General features: G+C 46.3%; 1 protein-coding gene across 6 annotated transcripts in view; it reads left to right on the top strand.

Moving 5' to 3' along the window:
- Positions 1-880: 880 nt before the first annotated feature.
- FMNL3 (formin like 3) overlaps positions 881-26929 on the top strand; it is a 51514-nt gene continuing 25465 nt past the window's right edge. For 3 of the 6 annotated variants that reach the window (XM_027542791.1, XM_027542790.1, XM_027542788.1), the window contains exon 1: positions 903-1271. In XM_027542791.1, coding sequence (XP_027398592.1) covers positions 1146-1271 — 126 coding nt within the window. In that variant the 5' untranslated portion in view covers positions 903-1145. Of the gene's footprint in view, positions 1272-26929 lie in introns of all 6 variants that reach the window. The other 3 variants (XM_027542787.1, XM_027542792.1, XM_027542786.1) reach the window with 2 other exon arrangements.

The raw sequence follows: 26929 nt of genomic DNA, 5'->3' as shown, positions 1-26929 counted from the left end.
AAGCCTTAGAAATGAGTTTTATATTCCGGGTCAAGTGTCAATCCCTACAACAGTCCTAAAGGTAGAGCAAGAAAAAGCCTGGGTCATGGGGACCTTCTGGCACAGGCGTGAAATTCCGCTCTACATAGACTCAGAACAGCAGAACGTTAAGTTCCCAAATGGGGTGCTATCACTTGAAGAGGGATATAGGCTCGGCTGGCAGAAACAACAGATGTCCATCACATAAATGATGACCCACCCAGCAGACCTCGGCCAGAACAGCATTGTCCTGCCTCTCCATTTTCACATCCAATCAGATCAACCTCTGAACGTTGGTAAGGTCCTCTCAACTGCCTTTTCACCTGTCAGTTACGGTATTTCCCTATCCCTGAATGGCCCAAATATGATCTCCCTCATCTTGACTCTTTAACAGATGTGGTCTCTCTCCCACTTCTGAGCATCCTACTTGTTTCTACTTCTCTTGTAGTTATTTTTTTCACAATGTGCCCTATACCTTACTTATTTGTGTATATTATGAGCTGTTGTGGAAAACGGCCGCTTTCCGCGCCCAAGCCGACACACCTCACGCCCTCAGCAACTGCGGTGATTAGATACGCACCAGGGCCGCCAGGGCGCGCCAAGTGCCAGGCGCGAGGCCGCCGGGAGGGAGTCGGAGAAAGAGTGGGCAGGAGGCGCTGTGATTGGCAGTTGCTGCAGTCAATCGGACGCAGGCGGGGGCGGGGCGGGGCGGGGCGCCAGGGAGGCCCGTGGGCGAGAGGCGGGGTCTGCATGAATGGGGCGCGCGGCGCGCGGCTGCAGTCGGCGCTCGGGGGGAAGCAAGAGTCCTGGCCCGGAGTGGGTGGGAGGAAGCGAAGTGTTGGGGGGAGGGAAAGAGCGCGGGGGGCGGGGAGGGGCAGCGCCGGGGCGGCGCGCTGAGATCGGCTAGGCGGCGGGTGTGAGCGAGAGCCGTGGCCGCGGTGCCTGTCGCTGCGGTGCAGCTATCCGCTGCACCGCCTCCTGTCGGACCCCGAGGAGCCCCCGACCCGGCGGAGGAGTAGGGACCGGGGTAGCTGGCACTGAGGGAAGAGCTGGGTCCGAGCGGCCGTGCCCAGGAGCCCCGGGCGTGGAGGTGGGGGGGCTGAGGCCCCCAAGGGGGCCCCGCCGCGATGGGCAACCTGGAGAGCGCCGAGGGGGGCCCGGGCGAGCCCTCCTCTGTCTCGCTCCTGCCGCCGCCTGGCAAGATGCCGATGCCGGAGCCCTGTGAGCTGGAAGAGAGGTTCGCCTTGGTGCTGGTGAGAGCCGATCCTGTCCCTTCCCCCTCCTACCGCCCCCCCCCCCCACCCCCGCTCAAGCCCCGATCTCAGCGCCCCGGGGGGGACTTTGCCCGGATTCCTCGGTCCGGCCCACCCCTTCAGTCAGGATCCCCAATGGCCCTCGACCCCCAGCGCCTTTCCAGGCGCTGAGCAGCCCCGTCGGGGACCTCCCAAGCGAAGCCTCTACCTCTAGACACTTAGGAGGAGGGGTCCCTAACCCGGGACCGCCCCAGTATCCAGAGTTCTTCCTCTTCTCTCCCCCTTCTGCCGCCCTTCGCACTTCTCCCCACTTCCTTGACAGTCTCCCCAGATCCCTGGGATTCTCATTTCTAAATCTTTGGCGGGAGAGGGGGAATTCAGAAGCTCTGGGCCGGCCCATTCCTCAGCCTCAGTCCGGGTTCTCTGGGGAGACCGCCTCTCGTGTTAACATGGAGGCTTTCCAGGGAGTGGGTCCTACTCCCAGCCCAGACCAGATGTTTAGGGGAGAGGAGGGGGAATGGAGAGGGGCTGGCAGCTCGTGAAGGGGGTGGAATAAAGAGTGATGCCATTCTACTTATTTTCAGAACGGCCTGCAGGCATCCTGCAAAGTTACAGTGGGTTTGCCTAAAAGGGCTGAACATGTGGATAAACCATTTCACTAGTGTATTTTTCCAATTGAAACAATACACAAACCATCCTGCCTCCCCCACAACCCCCCTTTTTATGTTAAGCCCTAGTGGTTGGTTTTTGTTTTGTGCCTGTGCTTCTTTTTAGTCTTTCTGTAGGTTCCTAAGTGATCTGTATGAGTGAGGTTTTAGGGCTGACTTTGGGACCCTCCTTTGATGTGGAGATTGGACATTGATGTTAGTGGCTGTCTGGAACCAGAGGATCTGATTGATATCACTGAGATGGAGACAGAGAATATGTTGGAGCTAAAAATGATATTTTGGAGAAAGTGAACTAGGTGATGGAACATTTGCTAACAGAGGTAAATCTTAGAGAAACTTGGGGAAATAGTTCCCAGTTGCTCCAAGAACTCTGTTAGAGGCAGTGCCAATGCTGCCTTTATTGTTACTGTGGCCAGAAAGGCTGACTTTGCCTTTGCCTGTGAGGAGGGATAAGTTGTGGACTTAGCAGCCTTATTGGATTTCATCTGCTTTGGAATAGGCAGATTAGATCTGTTGGCATCAGTGAAGCTGTCTAGAGATCCTGGCCTCTCCAATGGTGCAGAGCCTGACATCAGCCCATTGGCACCGTAGCGGGATCAGAGAGGGTCCACGGAGTTCCAAAGGGAAGCTGGCACCTCTCTTGCCCATCAGCTCTGTGAAGGGCCTGAGGGATCTGAGCCACACATCCTGTGGCCCTCTGCATTTCCCCTAGCCTCTTCAGGGGGATGGGGTGAGTCAGTGATTACTAATGTGCTGAGGCCATCTCAGAGGCTGAGGAGGAGAGCCTGGGATTTGGTGCCCTTGAGAACAAGAGCTCAACTGTTGGGGAAAAGAGTAGGAGGGAATCTGCACTCCACTAAGGGTGTGAAAACCCCCCAGTGGCATGAGGTAGCTACAGAACTGGAGAGAAAGGGCTGTTCAAAGGTGGACTGATTGGGGGCTGCCTTAGGTAGGGGCTACCAGGCTGGTTGTTGTGAGAGCTCAAAACCAGAGTTGGTCATGTCCTCTTGGGGGTTTGGTTGACACGTTTGTTTAGTTGGCAGGTTAATGGCTTAATATTCACAAAATGTACAAGGTATCCTGATTACTAGCCAGCAAGCCCAGGTCAAGCCAGAGACCTGACCACCCACTCACAAGCCTTCTTTTCTGTATAAAGTTTTGATTTGTTTCCTTGTTGCTTTTGTTTTGATCTTTCTACTGCTGATGGGGAGCTGGGACAGGGCAGGCCCGGGGCTAGTTGTCTTAAGAAAAGAGGGAATTTTACCTCATTTTTCCAACACATGGAAATCATGCTTTCTTGGAGATTTCAGTTCTTCTCGGGGGCTCTTAAAGATCCCTTTTTCCTCTGTTCCTAAAACATGCCCTTTCCACTATCCTTTGGGAACTCCATTGGCTATTAGCTGTTTGACCCTGGAACAGGCTCAGGTGTATATCCTAACAGCGAGGATAAGCTTAGTAAAGTAGAAAAGGCAGGGGCTCTGACTTAGCAATTGTCTTAACCTCTCTGAGCCTAGATTTTTTTCATCTGTACAATGGGGCAAATGATTCCCATGCTGGTGGGATTTTGAGAATTAAGTGAAGTATGTATATAAAGTGCTTAGCACCTGGTTCTCAATATAGATTTGTTTCTTTTTTTGATTGTGTGACAGGTTGCTCCTTTTTCACCATTTTCTTTCCCAGATTGTCAGCCTCACTGTGATTGACGTGGTTTATGAAAAAGTTATTTGTTGGTTTTGCTGAGGTGATGCGCTGGTGTCCTGGTTAAGCATATGCATTTTCAAGTCAAAATGGGCTCATATATGGCTCCTCACAGTCTCCAGTTAGAAAAGTATTTGACCTCCAGCAGGTTACTTAATCTCTGTAAGTCCCAGGTTCCTCTTATAAATGAAGATAGTAATAGTATTTCCCACATGAGGTTATTGTGTGAATTTAACAAAACTAGAAGTTAAGTCCTTAGTTAGCATAGTCTGGCATCTACTATATGCTCAGTAAATGGTAGTTTTTAAATGTGTAACTCTCAGCTATGACTCAGATCTGAGAGCACTTGTATTCCCAGAAAAGTATTTTCAGTTCAGAAATCTGATGAAACCAGTTACCCCATTATGTACAGCCAGTCCCAGGATATGCTGCTGCTGTCACATGGAGGGCGTCCCCAGTCCCAATATATCTATGGAAACCCCCCCCTGAAAAACACCCTGGCTGGGGAAGTTGTATCACTGCTGAGTCAAGACCACAGGCTCCCTGCTTTTTGGTGCAGACACGTGATCTGACCCACAATCTGTCAGCTGAGGTTGGAGAACTCAGGTCTGAAGCCATGAGGTGATTTGTGCAGGACATTGTTCCCAAGAGTGCTGCCCCAGTCCAGTGTCCTCCCCTGGGGCTTTCCTCCTGGTATGCTGAGATGCTGCCCTTCTTTGCTCTGGGGGCAGCTGACATCCCGGATGGATCCCCTCTGGCTGGATCAGCTTCCACCATTTATTCTGTGTATAGTACAAACAGTATTATTTTCTAGATGTGCCCTCATATTAAAAAGGCTGTGAAGCTGCTATGTATGTTACACTGTTTCCTTGGGATCCTCCCTTACCCCATGTCTTGACAGCAGCGCCTATTCTGTTGAGAACTGAGAGTTTAGGATGGGCAGTTATTGGAGCTCCTCTTTATTAACACCAGGATGAGAGCCAATCTCTGGTCTGGTAAGGCCCCCTTCTGTGTTTTGGTCCTGGCTGGATTACTACCCAATCTTAGTTGGTCAGAAGCTAGTATGCTGGCCAGTGCTGGCGTAGAGAGGGGAGACAGCGAGCTTTAATGGTCTTGAAAGGATAGCTTTTCTTGTTTGCACCCTGATTTTTCTATTTGCTAGCTTATTACAGATTTGAGATGAAGTCTAAAGGTTCTGATGCCAGAAAAAGCCCTGGGTATTCCGCAAGAGGAGGCTCTCAGGGCACGAGGGAGGGGCTGTGTGAGAGCCTGTCCCTGCCATGGCCCCTCCTTTCACATTTCCCTGGTGATGACTGATGACTTGGGGTTTTGCTAGAAGTGTAGCATTGATGTGGGAGCTAAACTGGCCTGGGTGCTAGTTGTCAAGAGACTTTGAGAGGCCTCCTTTGACATAGAAAGGGGCTGGAAAAAACTTGGACTAAATATCAAGTTCCAAATCGCCATGGTGGAAATGTTTTTCCCAGCCTTGGGGATTGTGGTGAATTAGTTCAGGCTGGGATAGAACTTGGGGGAGGGAAAAGGCTCTTGACAGCAGCTCTGGCCAGAGGAACCCCCTTGTTAAGAGACCCCATTTAGAAGACCCTAGGCCACAGAGAGGAGCCTAATTCCTAGACTTTTCCATGTGACCCTGCTTTAGACTGGGGAGGTGTAGGGCTGGGTGGGAGAGGGATGGAACTGATGCAGTGGACTCCTTGTGATTTGAGGATGTTTCATTGCTCGTAAGGAGATTCAACCTTTTTTTCTTTTTTTTCTTAAAGTAATACTCATTCTCTAAAAAAAAATGTTTGGGCAATTTATAATTTAGATTAAAGGAAAAAGTCCAGATTTTCTCCATTCCTTTAGCAAATGGAGACGTGTTCTAAAAGTTTTCATATTTGTTTCTCTGTGTAGAGTTTTGTATCAATACAATGTTGTGATAGTAGTGTGTGTGTGTATACATACATATTTATCCAATATGGCTTTTTTTTTTTTTCGCTTTTGTTATTTCAGTAGTTTTCCCAGGCTAGTCACTGTAAACATTTTTAAATGCTTGCACAATGGTCCATCAAGTGAATGTACTATTGTTAACTCTCCTCCTATTGTTGGACATTTGTTTGCTTCTGTTTGCCGGCATGAACAGTGTTGTGATGAATATCTTGGTGTACATTTTCAGTAGAGTTTTCTTTGGGATAGAAACCCAAAATTGATCTTGCCAGATTGTAGGAAATAATGTTTTTCAGGTCCTAAATATGTTCCAAATGATTTTTTTAAAAAAGAGATTAATGCATGTGAGTGTCTTTAAAGGGAGGGAGGAGGGTTGAGAATAGCTTCTTTTCTCCAGATTATGAAAATAAAACACTTTTTAAGCAAATTTAGAAGTAAAAAGTTTGTAAAGTATAAAATACATAAAAAATATAAATAAGAGAATTAAAATCACCTATAATCTCTCCATTTACTTTTAACATTTTGATGTACTTATATTTTAACAATTAGTCATACTGTGCATATTGTTTTGTAAATTGATTTTTAATTTGACTATTTTAAGCATTTTTTCATTTGTTTATTCTTCAGTATCGTGATTTCATATCTGCAGAATATTCCATAATATAGTATTTTATTAATGCCTTATATTTCCTCTCTCTCTCCTTTTTGTTACTATAATTAACACTGTGATGAATTTTCTGTGCATAAATATTTGTGTGCATCTCTATTTCCTTGGGATAAATTGCTGGAAGAGAAATTACTGGATCAAAGGCCTTTGAGAAATATGCCTTCTGAAAAGGTTGTACCAGTTGGCTTTTCCACTGATCATGTGTCTCCTTTCTTGATAAGCTAATCATGACTGAATAGTTTAACTTTAAATACTTTTGCCAATTTAATTAGCCAGTATCTTGTAGTATCTTGTAGTATTAGTAGTAGCTTGTTCTAATTTGCATTTCTTTGAACATTTCCTCATAAGTGTTTTGGCCATCTTTTATATGTGTTCTTAGTTCTCTGTTGGGGATTTTATTATATATACATATTTCTGTAGAAAAAAATGTATACACTTTCTATACTTTTTCATTATAAAATATTTTGCGTGTATGAAAGAGCGTATATAACTATAATGTAAGATTAAAATAACGATAAAAGGGGTACTAGTATATCCGCTGGGGAGTTCTTAGAATTGCTTCTTGCCCCTTAATTTCTTCTCCCTGCTTTTTTATCTGGGATGAGAAAGCCCTTTAGCTCAGGACCTCTGGGATCTGTGGCTGCAGCGGGGGCGGTCCAGGTGGCAGCCGCACCAGCGCTTCATGGCTGCGTCTGTGGGGAAACAACTGCTGCACTGGTGAGAGCAGGAACCGGCTGTGGTGGAAATAGCTAATCTTCAGTGAAGTGAAAAAAGAAGCCAAGGTGGAGAGGAAATGAGACCACAGATCCTCCCCTGCCCCTGGGGTTGCCTGGGAAGGCTGGACGGAGCCAGGGCCCCAGTTCTGTGGTCGAAACCAAAGAATCTGCCCCGGAGCCGAGTGCAGAAGGCCCAGGGGACAGCAGCCCTGGCCGCCTGAAGCCAGCGTGTGTTCTGGTCAGCCAGGCTGCTCACCTCCATTCCGGGGAAATGTTTCTCCCAAGTCGGAGCTGAGTTGAAGCAGTGCCAGGGAAAGGCTGGGGGTTCATTCCAGTTCGGAAATGCTCTTCAGAGAAGAGGAAGGATCTTTTTCTTTGAAGATAAGAGAGGGTGCTGTCTCCACACAGCCCCCACCCTCTGCTTCTTGCCGCGTACTTGAGAGTCCCCTCTCTGAATAGCACCGTATGGAAACGTAGGGTATTAAGGTTGTCATCCACGAAGAAGAAGGTTCCAGAATAGAGATGAACTAGGCAGCTAGAATTCCCGAGTTCCCATCTCCAGTCTGTCTTTGCCTCCCTCAGCAGAGCCACATTTTTATATCTTGTTTTCCTTGCACGGGAGAATGCGTCCCCCAGGAAAGATGTAAAGGTATCAGGCCGCCTCTTGTCTTTGAGATACTCTGGTTGTCTTCGCCTCCCACCCTCCTCTATACTTCTTCTGTTTTCATCTTTCTGAATCCTCTTCCCAGACTCTCTTATGCTTTCTGTCTTCATCACTTCACAACAAAATTGTGGGTTGGGAGTTTGTGTGTTAGGTAGAGGAGGACCTGGATAGGTTTTGGGGAAACAGTTTTCCCCACTCCCTTTACTAATATGCATATTCTTCTCAGTTTATAAAGTGCTTTGAGGTACTTGAAGGGTGTTCTAAGTAATATTCAGAACCACAGGGGGAGAGCAGAATTATTTATGTGACTAGTTTTGCAAGTAGAGGAAGGATTTAGGCTGTTGAATTCCCATGAAGGTTCAGTTCTTGTCCTCATCTCTTTCCTTGTTCCCTCCTTGTACCACCTTCTCCCCTTCTCCCAGGTTATTCCCAGGGCTGGCTGGGCTGATGGTCAGCCCTGAAAACACGAAGGAGGAAGTGATGCACTTTCCTCCTCCCGTGCTCGCTCATTTCCACTCAGATCTAGACTAGAGTGTCACAGCCCTCCTCTGATTGCTCAGCCCCTCTCTAAGGAAGAGCAGGGCCTGAGCCTGGTGTTTGGGTACTTTCAGAGATGGTTATCTAGTTTTACAAACTATCTACAGTTTAGAGCAGAGTTAGTTTCCTCTCAGTTTTTGCCAGCTTCCTTGCAGGGAGCTGGGAAGCCAGCCCCTAGATCCTCCCAGTATTTCCCATGAAGCCTTAAAAACATGTTATTTTGAAAGAAAAAGCACCAGTTTTGGAATCAGGAAACTTGGGTTCTGATCCAGCTTGATAGCCTGTTTTCTTCCCCCAACTGATGACCATTGGCAAAGTCTATAACTTTTCTGATTCAAGTCTCATCTTTATGAAATGATTATACCTACTTTACGAGGTTTTGAAGATGGTTAAAGTAGACAACATAGTGAAAATACTGTGTAATCTGTAAAGGTTCTACAGTTAAATGTCTGTGGCATATACATTACCCACTGTATACCGCCTCTTAATGTGGTTTTCAGATGGGGGAGGTATTGTGCCAGGGGGAGTTTTTGGTAAGTGAGGATGTTTTGGTATCACACTGACTAGGGGAGATGGGGGTGGCTTTTGACATTTAGTGCCCAACGACTAGGAATATTAAACATCCCACAGTGTTTGGGTCAGTCCCACACAATAAAGAATGATCCTACCCAAAATGCTAATAGCACTTCTGCTGAGAATTATCTTCTGTTGATCTGTACCTCGTTGTTTTGTGTTCCAGTTGGGGATGAAGCTTTAAGGGCAGTAAAAGTAAAGGCAGAGCAACAGTTTTTTCGTTTTTCTCATGGTTTTCCCATTTCCTGGTACACCTTCAAGGAAGAGCTGGACCTCCCATCTTTTTATTACCTCTGTCTATAGGTTTAAGGGCGGATTCCCTGGTTCCTTCTGTACTGTGAGTTCTATCCTACAACTTGTCAAGGAGCAATTTGGAGTACACATTTCACTGTTGACCTTTACTAACCCCATTAGCTCCTCAAGCCAGGAGAAGTGTTCTTTTAGGTTGGGAATATGTTTAAGAGCTCTTTAAACAGTGTTTCTGGATCTTTTGAGTAAAGGACCCTTTTGAAAATCCACTTAAATTTGTGACTCCTAATTCTAGGCGTGCACACAGCCCTTTAGGGTTTTAAACCCATTCTTGGGTCTGCTAGGGAACCCCTGGCTTTGAGCCTAGAGGAATAGGAAGGGAGACGAGGAGAAGCCACTGTAGGAGCTCCTTCATACAGACAGTACTCAATATTTTTATAAGAGGAAAGGAGTCGTTTATCAGTTCAGATAAAAGGATGCCTTTGTTGGTGGATCCAAAAAGAGAGCGTGTTGAAACGTGGTTGACTGCCATTCAGAGGGAGATATTCTGGTCCCTGGACATCTTAACTTTGACTAAGGATACTTTGTGGTGAGGTCTGCCCCTTTGAGCCAGACCCTCAACCTCCAGGAACATCCAGGTAGGGATGGCAGGATGTACTTTGACAAGCCAGGGGAACCAGGGGCATCCTTGCAGTGAGGCCCTAAGGTTAGGTCATCTCCCTGTGTTTGTAGGTATTACCTGCCCAATCTGCAGATCTCTCCCACAGGCCTAAGGTCTCTGGGGAAATCCAGGCGGTTGTGGCTTCCCTGGGCATGCCTTAAAGGGGATTTTTGACATACAGTTTCTAGCAGTTACTTCTATGAGTAAATCCTTTTGCTTTCTACCTTGCCAAGAAAAACAAAAAAGACCTTTGCTTTTATTGACTGCTCAGAATATTTCATACCAAAATTTTGTGAAGAAAAGTTCAGATCCTTGGAGGGCTTTATTTATTATGAAAAAAAAAATTTTTTTTCAGGACAGTGTTAAGAATGTTTTTTCTGGGTGGAGTCTACCATCTCACCCTTATAGGAGTGGCTCGGTTTCTGCTCCACCAAATGCCTAGACTTAACTCGTATAGCTTAAGGAAAGAATTCAACATTTTTTGGGTATATGCCACATACTTTTACACGAATTATCTCATTAAATGTGTTAGTTATTTTATGTCTGTTGTACAGGTGATGAAACCAGGACTCAGAGGAGTTAACTAACCTGGAGAAGGTCTCAGCTTAAATGTCACTTAGAGGCCTTAAGTAAAAATTTTTGTTTAGATATTTTTGTTCATGCTAAAAGGATTGATAGAAATACAGCTTCTAAAAGATGCTCATATAGATTTTAAAGAACAGAGAAAATTTTCTGGAAGAATACAAATAAGTCTAATAATGAATACCTGTGAAATGCAGGGAAGGAATCATAATAGGAAGAACAGGAAAGTCAAAGGGAATTTAGGTTTATATATTATGTTGACGTTTCTTACAAGGAGAATATATTTATGTGTTAGTTATACAATTAAAAGTTAAAGAAAATTTAATCTCATTAGAAATCAAAGAAATGAATATTTCGATGATACACTTATATACTCATCATCAGGGCAAAATTTAAAGATTGACAGCATCTGTGGTTGTCATTGGGCTCCCCTGATGATTCAAATGGTAAAGAATCTGCCTGCAACACAGGAGACCCAGGTTCGATCCCTGGGTCGGGAAGATCCCCTAGAAAAAGGAATGGCTACCCACTTCCATATTCTTGCCTGGAGAATTCCATGGACAGAACAGCCTGGTGGGCTACAGTTCATGGGGTCGCAAAGAGTCAGACACAACTGAGTGACTAACACAACGACATGTTTGTCACTAATAGTACATTAATACACCGTTAGGGGTAGTGTAATTTGGTACAGACATTTTAGAAGGTATTTTGTAGGGTCTACTGATTTCATATGTGCATGCCCTTTAACTTGGTCATCTCATATCTAGGAAGCTGTCTTACAGAATTGTTTATGCATGTGCATGAAGGTGCATGGAAAAGATCCTCAGGACAGCATTGTTTACAATAAACATCTGGGAGAAACCTGATTGTCCATTTCCTGTCCATATCTATTCCTTTACCGTTCATCTGGTTACTTTGGGCAAATACAGGGAGTTATCCTTCATTTTTCCTTCTGCTTTCTCCATACCCACTCTATTACCCTGCCAGTTCCATCTCCGAAAATATGTCTCAGATCTACACATTCTATCTCTACTGCCTCAGTCCAAGCCAGTATCAACTCTGACTTGTATTACACCCAACAAATTGGCCTCCCGATTTCTTCCACTGTCCCTTTCTCCATCCTCACATCCATTTTCCACAAAGCAGCCAAATTTAAACTACAAGTCAAATAGCATCATTTCCTACCGAGAAATCTTTTTAATGGTTTCCTTCTTGAAGGAAAAAACAGCAAACTCCTGGCTTTGGCCCCTAAGAGTGCATTATTTTGGCTCCTGCTGACTTCTTTAACCTTACTCGCCCTCCTGATTGCTAGCCTCCACATTAGCCTTCCTTGAGTTAGGACAAGTTCCTTCCTTGTCTCAGGGCCTTTGCACAAGCTGTTTCCTCTCCAGGAATGTCTTGTCCTTGGATTTTCAAATGGTTCAATCTAGTTTATGCTTCAGGGCTCAGTTTTTATAATATCACCTCTCAGAGAGGCCTCTCTTCCTTATTATTCTCTATCTTAGCATCCTATTAACTTCTTTTGTATCATTTTCTATTTTAAAATTCTTTGTTTAATTGTTTATTATCTGTCTCCCCACTGTTGATTCCATGAGGGTAGAGACTTTCTGTATGCTTATCACTATCCACCCCAATACCTGGCACTGGGTAGGCCCTCAATAAATGGTTGTGGCTGATGGGAATCTCCAAGATATGTGTGTGTGTGTAAATATAATAGTCTAAAAGGGGAATTAAAAGAAAACTACATATAATGCTTTATAAAGCAACATGTTTGTATGTAAATGTATAGAAAAAAAGGCCTGGAACAATCAATACCAAGTTGTGGGTTCCTGTGGTTACCTGTGGAGGGGGATGGATAGAGTTGGGGACCAAACAGTGATTCCTTTTTATTCTATAAGCTTTTGAGTTGATTAATTTTTTAAGCTACACATATCCACATATTTGTTCCTCTTTTAAGGGAAAAGGAGGAATAAAAATAGGGGAGGAAGATTCAACTTGTGCTGCAAAAAAGAAAGCTCCTGTCTCTCTGCACTGATCCAAAAGAAGAGAGCAGGAGGAAGAAAGGACACCACTGGGGTCATTCCCTGCTCTGTACTGAGGTTGGCACTAGTTTTCATAGTAGGAAGAATCCTAAGAGATGCCCTTATTCCCTGAGGCTGTATTTTAAATTCATAAATGTAGGCACAATCTCGGTCCCCTAGACACAGGCAGGTTGTGTATTTTTAGCCTCTTTCATTTCTAGGCTATTGAAAGCTGCACCTCCAGCCTCAGCAGAGCTTTAGCAGATGAAGTTAGCAAAGAGAATAAACATGAGCTCTGGGCTTCACTGCAGCTAAGCTTCTCAAAGTTAAGTCAGTTCAGCAGCTGGGAACTGACTTAGGAAACTGTGTTCTCTAGATTCTAGTCTCCCAGAAACACGAATAGCTCATCATTTTCACAGCTAATGTTTGTTGTGTGCTAATGGTAGGCTGGTCACCTGGCAGACTCTTTATACACGTTATCTCATTTAATCTCCACAACTTTATGAAGTAGTTATTATTATCTCCATTTTATAGATGAGGAAATGGACGTCCAAGAAGGCTAAATAGCTCACCTAGGATCACACAGCTGGTAGGTGGTGAAGTCAGAATTTGAATCTAAGCAGTTTGACTCCAAAACCCACATCCTTAACCACAATCTCCTTCTCTTTCTGGGGTCAGCACCTCCCTCGCCTTCAGTATTGTTTTGGTGGGGATTGTGTACATTACAACAGAAATCAGGGGAAGTAGGACAAGTCATCTTTTGCTGAGAGGTGTGGTGGGAAGGTCTGGGCTTCAGAATCCCAGCCAGGTTTGGGTTTGAATCCCAGCTATCCTGTAGGACATTCACTGTCCAACAAATGTTTCCTTCTTCATTTACTCTGTGCCAGTGATACCACTGGGTATACAGTGGTGAAAAACATATATCACCTCTGCCTTCATGGAGTTTATGGGAATGCAGATATTAAATGAATAAGTACTTAATTACAAATCGTATGTCCTTGGAAGGCAAAGAACAGGTTGTTAGGAGAGAATGTAACCAACACTCCCCTTTAAATGAAGGCCAGAGGCAGCCTTGGGATCTATGAGAGACTCTACGTTCATCTAATTTTCCTTCCTATCTTGCTTTACTAAGAAAATAGGTCTTAGGTGCCCGCTGTATATACAACACTTTCTTGAGTGCTTTGGAGAATACCAAAAAATAGAAGATAATTGGAAAGATAAAATATGCATTTAGAGCTGTACTTTGAATGACTAGAGAATTAAAACAAGTACATGTCCTCGGGTTATCTGTGAGGTTCTCTGTGTGCCTCAGTAATTTTATCTATAACGTGGGGTTACTGTTTGTCTTGCCCAGTCACATGTTTTTTGAGAAGACCAAATGAGATCATGAGGTGATGAGGGGCCGCATAGCTCCAAGCACAGAAGGACTAGAGGGTTAGGGAAGGATTAGCATGGCCTAGGATTGCTAATCAGGCAGTGCTCTCAGAAGGAAGTGGACTTGAAGTCAGGCCTTAAAGGGGACAGGTGTGGATTAGGAGAGAGGAAGCGGAAGGCTAGAGCAGAATGGGAGGGGAGTAAAGAGGAGGAATGAGCCAGATCTATGAAGGGCAGCCAGGAGACCCACCTGTCAGGGTAGAAGATCCTAGCTCTAGACACAGACGTGAGCTTGGATCAGAACAGTTGGCCAGTTCATAGAGAGTTTGGTCTGAAGAGCCCCTGATTGTTAGAAAAGGCTCTGGAGGCCTTCCTGCCCAGAGTTTCAGAGGGGAATAGAGATTCGTTGATAAATGGTTCCTGGCCATTCATGGTCTTGCTTGTAACAATGAGTGATTGAAATATACAAGAAAACAAAAAAACCCACTCAGTCCTTACAGGTTAGAAAATCTGAATAATTTGATTTAAGTAAAACTGGATGGAAGATGATCCCAAATGTCACCCCTGAATTGGAGAAATCTAAGGGCTTCCCTGATGGCTTAGACGGTAAAGAATCCGCCTGTGATGCAAGTTACCCAGGTTCAATCCCTGGGTCAGGAAGATCCCCTGGAGGAGGAAATGACAACCCACTCCAGTGGAGAATTCCTTGGATAGAGGAGCCTGGCGGGCTACGTACAGCCCATGGGGTCACAAAGAATCCGACACAGCTGAACAATGAACACTTTCACTTTCAAAAAACATAGATGCTTCTATTTCTAGTCGCCAAGTTTGGGGCTAATTCTTGCCTTTGCCAAACTTATCTTGCCTTCCTTTAAAGTGGAATGTGGTCGTGTACTAAATAATTTATATAATTAACAATACCTTGTTATGTTAGGTGTTCATTTCATACTACTCATTACATAGTGTCCAGTGCGTGTGTTCTCCTTTCTGCTTGCTAGTGTTTTCTTGTACACTGTACTAGGGTGGGGGGCAGTGGGATGGCACCCTCTCCCAGCCAGTCACCCCAGCTGGACACCTGGGGCTACTCTTGGCTGTGCTCCTCTTGCCTTCTCTCTGTGTGCCACCACCGCCGTAGTTCATCCTCATCTCTTGCCTGGTCTGCTGTAGTAGACTCCTTAGGGGTCTCTCCTCCAGTCTTGCAGACCCAGCCCCATGTGCCTACTACTCCCGCCCCCATTCATCTTCACAGCCATATATACAAATCTGAGTGGTAGGTTTTCTAAGAAAAAAGAGTAAACCTTGGGATGGGAAAGAACTTTGCACATCTGAGGAACTGAAGGAATGCCAGACTGGTCAACAAGGATGCTAAAGAGACGTCAGGGATTGTAGAAGAAAGGTGATCAGGGCTTAGGTCATGGGACCTTATCAGCCTCGATAAGGAGTTTGGGGAGTGACCCAATGTGTTGTATAGTGTGAAGAGTTCACTGTCGCTGCTGTGTGGAGAATCCTGGAATCTGGCTTTCCTCCGGGCAGCCTGTTGGCCTGAGTGAGACCAGGCTCCTCAGTCAGCTCTGCCCAGCAGGGTGATCGAACCCTCTGCTCTTTCAGGTTTGACTGGTGTCCAGCCCTCTTTCCTATACCCACCTCAGGCCAGAAAGGGCAGTGCCTCTGCTAGGCTGGCCCCAGTGTTTGGCGTGCCTGCCCGTGGCCTGAGCCTATAATTTGGTGGGTTGGCTGGTTACAAAAATAAAAAGTGCGACCTATAACTAAAGCTGAGTGGATTCAGTAAAGAGGGAGCTTTTAATTTGCAGAGCTCCTGGGCTGTGTTTAACTGGAAGAGAAATGTGTCTCCTCCCTAGGCGCTGCTCCATTTTCTCCCTGGAGTACCTGCTCTGGGTGAGTTAGGGTTTGTGGGCCTGGGGGTGGTGAGCTTTAGGGAGATATTTGCAAGGGTTGTTAGTGTCCAACAGCAGGTTTGATGAGGCTTCCTAGGAAGCTGGCATTATTCAGTTGCCTCTCAAATAACCCATTGGGAAGCACGTATTTTTTCATTTTAATAAGTGATACATTAAAAAAAACACTTATTTAGCTGCATCTGGCCTTAGTTGTGACACGCGAGAGGCATGTGGACTCTTGTGGCTTAGTTTCCCTGTGGCATGTGGGATCTTAGTTCTCCAACCAGGGATCAAACCCGTGTCCCCGGATTGGAAGATGGATTCTTACCCACTGGACTGCCACGAAGTTCCGAAAGTAGAATTTTTAAATGTTTGATTGTGTGATCACTCATTTATTCACTCAACACAAATATATTGAGTGTTAGCATTTTAGACATTAGGGGTCCCACAGTGAACAAGAGACAGAGGGACTTGCCCCATGGATGTCACGTTGTTCGTGGGGACAGTGATCAACACATACACAGGTCTGTATAGAATGTTGAGTAGGGATAAGTGCCATGAAGAAAAAGAAGCTAAAGGGGTAGAGAGGAAGAGCGGTGATATTTTAGTAAAGTGGCAATTTGGGGAGTTGAAGTACAAGAGAAAAGTAAAATGGTGAAGACAGCTCTCTGTGGACTCTGGATCCCAGCTCCTGAGAGTCCCCCAGGGCAGGGGGTCCCTGGGCAGCACAGCCCGTCCGGGCAGGGTCCGGTCCACGCTGCTCATCCAGGGGCCTGGCTGGCTCCTAGCCCCAGGTGGGCCCAGTCAGAGCCTGTGGTTGCCTCCTCCTGGCTCCACTTGTCAAAACTGTCTGCAGGGCCGGGCAGGGTGCTGATTAACTGTAAATAGATACTTGTCTTTTCAGGGCTTCTCAAGCCTGATTCTCTTAAGATTTCCTGAAGCCACTGTGTGTTCTGGGCTAGAGGAGGACTAAGGAGTCTGGCCCGGGAAGCTATAAGCGGTATTGGGGTTCCTTCAGCCTGGGACTGCTGCCCAGCCAGGCCTTTTTTCAGAACCCTGGGGCTCCATGGATTTGGAGTTGAATCCCAGCTCTGCTGTTTATTAGCTCCATGACCTTGGGCCAGTGCTGTAACTTCCTTGAGCCTCAGTTTCTATGTCTGTCTAATCAGGATAAGAGTACTTGGCTTCTAGGGATTTTAGGAGACTTAAATAACATTTAAGGGTCCAGGGCAATGTCTGGTGTGGTGGGGTGCTCAGTACATTTTAACTAGAAATATTATTCTCAGTCCACCAACCTCTTCAAGTCAGGGCTGCTAAGTCGCTTCATTTGTGTCTGACTCTTCGCGACGCCATGGACTGTAGCCCACCAGGCTCCTCTGTCCATGGGATTCTCCAGGCAAGAATACTGGAATGGGTTGTTGTTTCCCTTCTCCAGGGGATCTTCCCGAACCCAGGGATCAAACCAGTGTCTTTTATGTGCCCTGCTTTGGCAAGTGGGTTCTTTACCACGAGCACCACCTGGGAAGCCCTCAAAGTCAGGGATCTGGTATTAATTGAGAAATATGGGTTATTGTTGATGGGTAAGAGGCTGGTTCTATGTACCTCAAAGTTGTAAAATCACTGAATTGCATACCACACATTAATCAGCTTGCTTTCCTTCTTGATGTTATTGGCCTTGTCATGACTTCCCCACAGGCCTTAGGACCTCCAGGAACCAATGTAGCCCTTGGCCTATCCTTTAGCACCTTTCATCTCTAGCGTAGCCATGGAAGGAACTTGAAGAGCCTTTTAGGCATTTACCAAGGCTAGAATAGCCAGCCTAGGCCTACTGAAGTCCAGACCTGTGCTCCTGTACTGAACTTTGGGGTGGTGGTGGCTCATTTGCAGACTGAAAGGGTCACAGACTCCCTTTCTTCTCAAAACTTCCCTCAGAATGATGCCCAGATAATGTTCTAAAACAGATGGATGAGAGATAGCTAAGTGGGAAAGAGTATTTTTGTTTGAATCGTCTGTGTCCAGAGTATGCTTAGGCCCCTTTGGACAGATTTCTGGTTTATGGTTGTGGTTATTTTGTTTTCACTTGCTGCTCAGCAGAATCAGCATCACACAAACACTCATTATCCTCACCCCCTTGGCAGTCAGGACACTTGGTAAATCCCTTGTAAAGTGCTCACGTCTGCAGATTATTTTCTGATGCATCTGGCATGAGTTCCAGATTGATGGTCCAATAGCAGCTATTAATTGCTCCCTTTGGGCTTGCCTAATTACTGCTGGCATCGTGGGTGAGTAAGGGATTAAGAGTCTCTTCTGCATTTATGGGGCAGCAGGTCCTGGTGAGCTCCCAAAGCATTTATCTGTCATTTCCCCAGAATACCCTTGTTAAAAGTTGGGAGTAAAACCTCAGGAGTTGAAGGGTCGGCGGCTAGACAGTGTCTGGTGGCATTAGGCTTCTCGGTTGATTCCCTCCGGGAATTGTAAAGAAACCATCTAGTATTTGTTGCCTATGGATGACTGTAGGGAAATGTCAGGTGGTGTCACAGTGTTATAAAACACTGCAGGCTGCTTCTGATTGTCTCAGAGGCAAGAGGGCAGAGAGGCTACTCCGGCCTTATCCCACCACGGCTAGGTATAGAGTCACTCAGTACTCTGGAGGGCTTCTGAGGCTGCGCACTGAGAATGGTGAAGGTGTCATCTTCCTCGCCTGGAGACGAAGAAGGGAGAGGAATGCTATGACAGTGCTCAGAGCCTTCTGAGTGCAGCCTGGTGTTCATTCACTCAGCAAGCACTTACTAAGCACTTAGGATTGTGTTAAGTGCCAGAGAAATAAAGATGACCGAGCCAGTGTCTGCCCCCAGGAGTTCAGTCTGAAGGGGAAGACAAACACATTAACATCTAATTGCAGTCTTCAGCTTGGGAAGTGTGATGGTGTAGAAAGGGAGGAGCACCTGGGCAGCACAGAGCAGGGCTTGGGGAATGCTGCCTGTAGGAGGAAATCTCTGCTGGCTAAAAGGATAATTAGGAGCTGGAGAGAAGTGTGGAGGAGAAAGCATTCCAGGTAGAGGGGCAGCGTCCGGACGAGACAGAGCGTAATGTGCTCAGAGAATCCTTCCGGAGCTGCTCGGGGCTTTTGGAGTATAGGGTGTAAGGCAGACAGTGGTGAAAGCACTTTGACTGCTCTGTGGATGGGCTTCCCTGGTGTCTCAGACAATAAAGGATCTGCCTGCAATGCAGGAGACTTGAGTTCAGTCCCTGGGTTGGGAAGATCCTCTGGAGGAGGACATGGCAACCCACTCCAGTACTCTTGCTGGGAGAATCCCAGGGACAGAGGAGCCTGGCAGGCTACAGGCCATGGGGTTGCAAAGAGTCGGTCACAACTGAGCGACTAAGCACAGCACAGCGGATGAACCACACATCATGCTTTTGGTAGGAGGGTGGCACGATCAGATTTTGAGGTGTCAGTGTGGCAGCCGTGGGAGGGGAATCAGTTGGAGGTCGACAGCCAAGTGGATGCCTAACAGTGTGATGATGCTGGTGGCAGCCCGAACCAGGGCTGGTTTGTGTGGTAGAGACTCAACAAATAGTTTAAAAGAGTAAGTTTAGGGAGCTCGATGGATCAAATTTGATATTGGGAAGGTGGAGATAAGCGGGAAAGGAGGAATTCAGGATGGCACTCAGATTTCTAGCTTGAGGTAGAAATGCATGTTTGAGTGAGTCATTGGTGTGTTCCCAGGTGATGCAAATGGTAAAGAACCCTTCTGCCAATGCAGGAGACATAAGACGTGTGGGTTGTGGGTTCGATTCCTGAGTTGGGAAGATCCTCTGGAAGAGGGTATGGCAACCCACTCCAGTTTTCTTGCCTGGAGAATCCCATGGACAGAGGAGCCTGGCAGTCTACAGTCCATGGGGGCTCACAGAGTCGGACACAACTGAAGCAACTCAGCATGCACGGTGTCTATTGGTCAAATAAAATTTGAGGCTTAAACATTCTCATGCCTCTCTCTATATTCCCATAGACAGCACAGCCGTTTAGTGTGTCTGGGAGGGACAACTCCAGGGACTTCTGCAAGGTCACAAGGGAAGAAACAGAGTTGTGGAGAAAAATGGTTAGCTGAGGGGACCGAAAACAGAGATTTGTGGTTAATCAAACCTCAGCTTTGCAGACCGCAGGTTTAACCTGAGGAAGTCAGGAGACAACGGGGAAGCGAGGGACTTGAGATAAGGTGGAACCCTAAAAACAACTTTCTTTGAAAAATCTCATTCAAAAGATCACGCAGCAGAGCACCTTAGTCAGTCAGTGACTCAATTCTTTCTCCTCAAACTCTGGTCCTAGCTTTCCTGTGAATCCCCTGAGTGGCCATTGGTATTTTCAGTCTTATCTTTCAAAGGGGTGTATGTGCAACTGCTCTAACCTAGAAAATTAGTAAACATATAAGTAAATATATTTAACCTATATTGTTCAGCTGCATGTATAGACTCTGTTTTTTGTGTATTTTAAAATACTGTGAAATTATGTTTTATGTATGGGCTTAGAAGCTGTCTTTGAATCACCTGCGACTCCTGGAGTGGCTCATCCCAGTTACCATTTATAGAGCCCTTCTCCTGGGCCAGGCCATATGCAAAATACTTGTCGTTCATTCATCCCATCACTGAATTCTTGTAGGAGATAGAGATTGTGATTCACATTTTATAGATGAGGAAACTGAAGTTCAGAGAAGTCTAGTAACATTCCCACTGTCTCATGAAAAGTACCAGGACTCAAATCTAGGTTCTCCCTGTTGCAAAGCCCATGCCGTTATTTATAGATGGCTCTGAATGTTTAAAATGCCATTCAGATATGAAGGAATTGTCACTGGTAGTATCCAAGAGGGAGTTCCCTTGGCTTTCTGCTCTGCATGGTGTCCCTCTTCCTGTGAGACAGAAGCCTTGAACTTCAGGTGTCGGGCACACATACCTCGTTCAGCTAGTTTCACCCAGTCTTGCTGGACAGGGAAGCACTGTTTAATGATCAACCAAAGTCAGTCAGACAAATCCAGGTGGGCCTTTCCAAGTTAGAAATGGAGATTTGATTTCTTTGAAAGGAGATGGCAAGATATGGCAGAAAAAGGCATGTCCTGTCAAAAGTTCTGTGGGAGGCCACATATCTGGGTTTGAATCTTGGTTCTGCCTCATTCGGTGTGACTTCAAGCCTGTTGGTCTCAGATTCTTAATTCTTTCACCAGTTAAACAGGCATAACACCACTTAACCTCCACGGGTTACTGAGAGTAGTGATAAAAGTGCCTGGCGTGTAACAGACGCTCAGTAATGTTTTCCTCCCCATCTGTGGCCCTGAGTGGTTATGACACCCAGAATGCCAGACACTGAGAGAAGCAGACAAGATTCAGAGTCTCTCTGGGTCAAGGGGTGGGAACTCTTATGAGGCTGCCTCTAAACAGATGTTTTTTGTTTTTTGTTTCTGGCTGGACGATCAAATGAGATACAAAAAGGCTGGGACACTCAAAGATGGGGTTGGGGGTGTGGGCAGTCATGACCCCTGTGTCAAGCTCTGGCCTTAACAAGTATGAGGGAGGGACAATGTTGGGAAGGCGGGTTGTGGATCAAGAGCAGACTGGGGTCTTTCTGTTTCCTCCCCAAAGAGGCGAGGTGCTCCGAGGCACTGAGATGGACCCCCGTTTGAGAGCAATTGGAAAAGCCAGGGGAGATAAGACTTGTAGTGCTTCTCCCCAGCTGATATGACTGGTGCTGGGCCTCAGTTTGTCCTTCCATAAAGCAGGAGTCATGCCTCTCCCACGTGTAGTCTGGACGTAGGAAGGGATTCATTAGGTTTTATGACTTCGTGATAAGCTCCTGGGTTTATAACGAGACTCCTGGAAATCCAGACCCAGTGGTACTGGGTGGGGTGGAGTGCTGTCCCCAGGCGGCCACACGGGCAACTCACAACACCTATTAGGCTTCTTTATGTCAGATTGTCTAGGAACATGTGAGATCAAGGAAAAGTCCATGCCCTCAGGAAGCTTACAGTCTAGTTCAAGAAATAATACAGAATGTGAAAAATGAGTAGCAATATGGGAGTGAAATCATTTTGTTTTTTCATGAAATCTTAACAATTAAAAGATCTAGCATAGTGTTCAGACCAAAGTAGATATTTATAAGCCATAATTTTTCCTTTTTTGGGTAAACATATAAAAGTTATTGCCAGACAAAACAAGACTTCCGGTTGGCACAGTGTATGGTGCCCCGAAGATGCTAAAGGAATGATGACATGTAATCGTGGATGGGAAGCGAGGGCAGTAGCCCTGCAGAGGTTCAAGGGACGGAGTGTGCAGAGGTCTGGGTTGTTTGAAGGGGGCTTCATGAGGCACCTTGATCATATTAACCCTGAAGGATGCATACAATCCGAAAAGGTTCAGAGAAAGGCTAAAACAATTGGTTGTCTCAGAGGAGGCATTGTGTGAGAATACAAAGTCAGGATCAGACCTGGGTTCAAACCTCAACTCCATCACGCACTAGCTGTGTGACCTTGGGCAAGTTCCTTGGCCTGCCTTTCCGAGCCTTTGTTTCCTCACTTGTTAAATAGGAATGATTTTGGTCCTAACTCCATAGGCTAGTTGTAAGAATTAATGAGATAATTTATATAGAGTTCTCATCTCAGTTTTGTCAATAAATGTCATCAGCTTTTGTCATTATTCCATTTTTCATTTTAATGGTAGTGTCATTAGTATCCTACTCATGCCCACAGATTTACCCTTAGTTCCTAGGACCTTGTGTCATCTGGCCATTCCCTGCCTGCTGTAATTTCCTCGAATATGCTTTTGTTCTGTTATTGCAGATCACTTGGAGACTCCTGGGCTTTTTATGGTGTTTTGTACTTCTGTGTACTTGCAAATGCCATGTCCCTGCCCAGAATTTCACCATCTTCCCCTGCTTCATTGCTTTTGCCTAACTTCCTCCTGCTTGATGTTTTAAGAGTAAATCCTATAGCATTTCTTCCAGGAAGCCTTACTTGACTCCTCTGTTCCGTTTCCTCCCTGGGACCCCACAGTGCCATATGCTGCTGTTTGACAGCAGTACTGTGTGCACTCATCCCTGGCTTGCTGATCTACCTTGGATATAAACTTTCTGAATGTAGGGATCCTACGTTATTTATTTTTATATCTCTAGCTCCTAGCTTAGTGACGGGCATATAGTTATTTTCTGCTAATTGTTGAATAAGAAATCCCAACCAAAAACAAACAAAAAACCAAGAAGAACACAGCTAGCTTTATGTGTAACATTTATTACCTAGTTAGTTCTGATTTAAATGCTTTGTGTATACTAACTTATTTAATTGTCATAGCAACCTTAAGAAGTAGGTACTGTTTGTACCTCCATTTTACAGATGAGGAAACTGAGGCTCATAGAAATTAAATAACTCTCCCAAGGCCACACTAGTAAGTGGTGGAACCAAGATTCGTACTAGGGCAGTGTAGCTCCTCATTCTGTGGTTTAGCCACTCTTTGAGATTTGTGATGTTTATTGAACGCCCAAGAAAAAGTGAAGAGACATTAGCTGTACATCACAACTCCATGAACACATGCTAAAAGCATTAGGGAACGTGTAGAGACACTTTTAGGGGAGAGTGTAAACCTTCCCAGTCTTACTTATGACAGATTTGCTAGAGAAGGTGGGATTTCTCCCCTTGTGAATTGGATGAGGGGCATGGCTGGCGGCTGGGAAGGAGATGATCTCTGAGGACGATGGAGGAGAAATCTTAGGGAGCGGATGAAGAATATATGTCTGGGGAAATTCAGTTTGCTCAGTCTTTATTGAGCACCTACCGCAGTGATCAACAAGCTGGTGATGATGATGCCTGTGCTCAGGAGCTTGTGGTCTAGCGGACTTTAAGTGCATCTGGTTAGACAATAAGTCAAGGGAGTGTCTTAGACTTATAACATGAACCGAAAGACAGAGTTGAAACCCAATGAGAAGTGGGAATTTGGTGCAGGAGAAGCAACATATAAGGAAAGTGATTTGGGCTGTAGCACATAAGGCAGATTATAAGACCAGAAATAGCAAGGACAATTGTGAGAAGTTGGATAATCCCCTCCAAAAATAACCAGGGACTGAACAAAGGACTTGGTGGTGGATGAGGTAGTAGCAGGATCAATCAGTTATTTATTAAGCACCTGCACATGATTCAGAGGAGGATAAGGCATGACTCCTCCCCTCCAGCAGTTGTATTCTAATTGAAATAAAGGAAGCACACGCATGAAAATGCACTATATGACCTCATTCAATTTGTGTTGAGATCCACAGTCTCAGTGACCAGGTACTTTCTTTCTCTTTGCTTCACTCATCTGGATTTCATTTCTAAGGTCACCTCATTTTCCAGAATAGCTGCTGAAGTTCCAGTTATTGTCTCTGCATTCCAGCCAGCTGGAAGCAGAAAGGAGAAAAAAAGGTATACTCCCTCCCTTTAATGATACTTCTCAGAAGTTATACATACTATTTCTGTTCACATCCCATGTGGTCACATAGCCACATCTGAATTCTAGGAAAGATGAGAAATATATTAATTCTTTGTATTAAAAAAATTTTTATGAAGTATAGTTGATTTACAATGTGTTAATTTCTGCTGTACAGCAGAGTGACTCAGTTATACACATATATACATTCTTTTTTATATTCTTTTCCACTATGGTTTATCCCAGGATATTGAATTTAGTTCCCTGTGCTATTCAGTAGGATCTTGTTGTTTATAGAAATGTATTAATTCTGGGTTGCTAAGTGCTCAGCTAAGCATTGGAGGTTCATTAATAAGGAAGATGAGAAGAGGTTGGGGATAACAAGCAGGTCTCCGCCTTATCATTCTTCACATATAATTATGCTTTGGAGCTCAGAAGAGGGACTGAGCTATGTTGGGTAGTCACAGAGTTGGATTTTGAGTCCAGTAGTGATAGGTAGGGATTCAGAAGATTGGGGAAACATGAGTTACAAGTGAATCCTATGACTAGAGTAGCTGCTCCAAGAGAACCCAGGAGACAATGAGCTGGTCAGAGATGCTGGGGCCAACATGGAAAAAAATCTTAGCTCTGAAGCTCTTTCTTATCTAAGATGCTGAGAACAAGTCAGCCAAGGAGTTTAGGTTTTCTTGTGTAAATGGTAAGGAGTCAGAGATTTCTGAACTGAAAAGAAGCATGATTTATCTTATGTGCTAGGAAGTTTGGAAATTCCATCCACATGCAGGCTGGAAGTAGGGATGCCAGCTAGAAGTTTATCCCAGAAGGTCAGGAGTGTACAACAAGGGCCATCTGATGATGGCCATGGGAGGGGAAGAAAAGGTATGGATGAGAGACCCTGGGAGGAGCACACTTGGGTCCTAGTGAGTAATGGCCTGTGGTCCGAGGAGAGAGAGGAAAATGTCTTTTGTGGGGTGTAACCCCAGAAATGTTGTGTCCTCTCTGAGGTAGCACTGCCTAAGGGCTCCCCCTGCGGGAAGGCAGAATATGGTGAAGAGAAGGGTAAACCCTGGTTGGCTACAGGGACAATGTGAGTCTGCCCCAAGACGCCTCGGCTTTGGAAAAGGCAGCGGCCCCCAGCAGAATAGTTTCCATTCTGCGTAACTGGGGAGTGTGTGGGTCTGGCTAACCGCGAGGAGGGGCTGAGGAGCCAGCAGACAGATCGAGTTGCTGTGGCAGTGGTGTTTTTAAGCTGGGGCTTGGGGCCTGTGGCTAATAAGAGTTCTTCTATCCCAGATTGTATGCTTCTTGACTGAGTAGGCCAAGAGGGCGTCCTTAGCCAGGGCCAGGTTACCTGCTCAGGTTACCCGATGTCAGGTGTAAGGCCGGCGGCGTGGCAGAGAGTAGAGCTAGGGGGCTTTGCTGGCGCTGGGGACCTGACTGACTTCCTGCACCAGTTCAGGATCCCAGGTGGGAGTCGACCATGGTGAGGAGGAGGCCTCAGGGGTACAGTTGTATTTGGATAAAGCCACCTCTTCGTTTGATTGACACCGGCCTTCCGGGACCTTGCCTTTACCCGACTTCCCTGGTGTGAGTTGCGGAGCTCAGCCTGAGACATCTGGCAAATCCATCTCTTTTTCCTCCAGGCTGCTCAGGGACTTGGCCCGTAACCACTCAGCAAGTCATTTCTGGTTATAGAGTCATCAGTGACCACAGAAGCACGTTCTCCAGACAGGGCTCTGAAAGCTGGCTTTTCTCTGGTAGCTTGTCCCCAAAGTGATAGCTTCAAGCAAACAAAACCAGAAAGTCAGATCTAAGCCGCTACAGACGCTTAAGTCAAGGAGCACCCACTTTTCCGATGTCTTTTGTCATAAGGTACTGCGGTAAATTTCCCACAGGTCTAGTTGGGCAGCTCAGGCCTTAAGCAAACCGTGTGTGTGGTAAGCGCTGGGTCACACCCATGAGCTCCTGTGCATGGGGCTGCAAATGGAGGGAGGAGGGTGGCAGGGGAGCTGCTCTGTTGAGGCTGTGGGATTTGGCGGCACCAGGGCTCCAGGCCTCGCATCTAGGGAGGTGACTGCTCCTGGTCCACTCCTTCCTGTTCTTCAAGTGTTCACCCCACTCCATCATGGGCAGGGCTCCCTCTTCCTCCAGCCAAGTGTCATGAACTGTTCTTGTGATTTCCTTTCTGCCGCAGGGCACTTCTTCTCCCAGAGCCTTTCGCAGTAGACTCGGGCTCATTCCAGGCTCTGTCTGTCTCATGTTATCTTCTCCAAACCTGAGCTCTGAAAAGAAGGATGGGAGGGAGGAAAGCGAGGAGAGCCATCTTGAGCTTCGTCTCCTAGGTTGGCCGCAGAGCCTGGCTCGGCCTGTCTGCGGGGGCTGCATTGAGACCTGGCTGCCGACCCGGCCCACTTCCTCCCTGTACTACACCCACCGGTCACGGGGCTGGGGAAGCTGTGCTTCCCATGTCTGGACCTTCTTAATTTTAGCTCTTGGACCTTTGCTCAAACACTGATTTTTTTTATTTCCTTTTGCCAATATTGTAGTTTTGGGGGGCAGTTGGGAGGAGCTGTGCTGAAGGAGTGAGATAAACAAACAGTGACGCAGAGGCGGCGGCAGCGTAAGCACCGGGCTGGGCCTGCTGTCTGGGCGGGCCGGGTGGAGGAGGCCTCCCGCCCTGCACACTGGCCAGCTGGCTTGTGTTAAAGCGCTGGCTGAAAATAACTCTCATTGTCTGGGAGCTGCTACCGCGGCAGGGCTGGCTATGGCCGCTGAGGGGGCCGGGGTAGCAGGAATGATGCCTCCCACCTCCTTGGGCTCCCGCCCTTTGGGAGCAGCACCCAGCTGGCCACAGCTGCCCCTACTGCCACCAGGAGAGACATGTGGAGGGGAGGCCTGGCCACTCCTAACCCTAGGTCCATTTGGCGGCTGGGCGTGGGCCTCTGTGCCCAGTGTTGCCTGCTTCTCCAT

Source organism: Bos indicus x Bos taurus, chromosome 5 (assembly GCF_003369695.1).
Source record: "Bos indicus x Bos taurus breed Angus x Brahman F1 hybrid chromosome 5, Bos_hybrid_MaternalHap_v2.0, whole genome shotgun sequence".
In the NCBI taxonomy this organism is placed as follows: domain Eukaryota; kingdom Metazoa; phylum Chordata; class Mammalia; order Artiodactyla; family Bovidae; genus Bos; species Bos indicus x Bos taurus.
The sequence above is the reverse complement of the archived record's forward strand: the minus strand, read 5'-3'. Positions and strand labels throughout refer to the sequence as shown.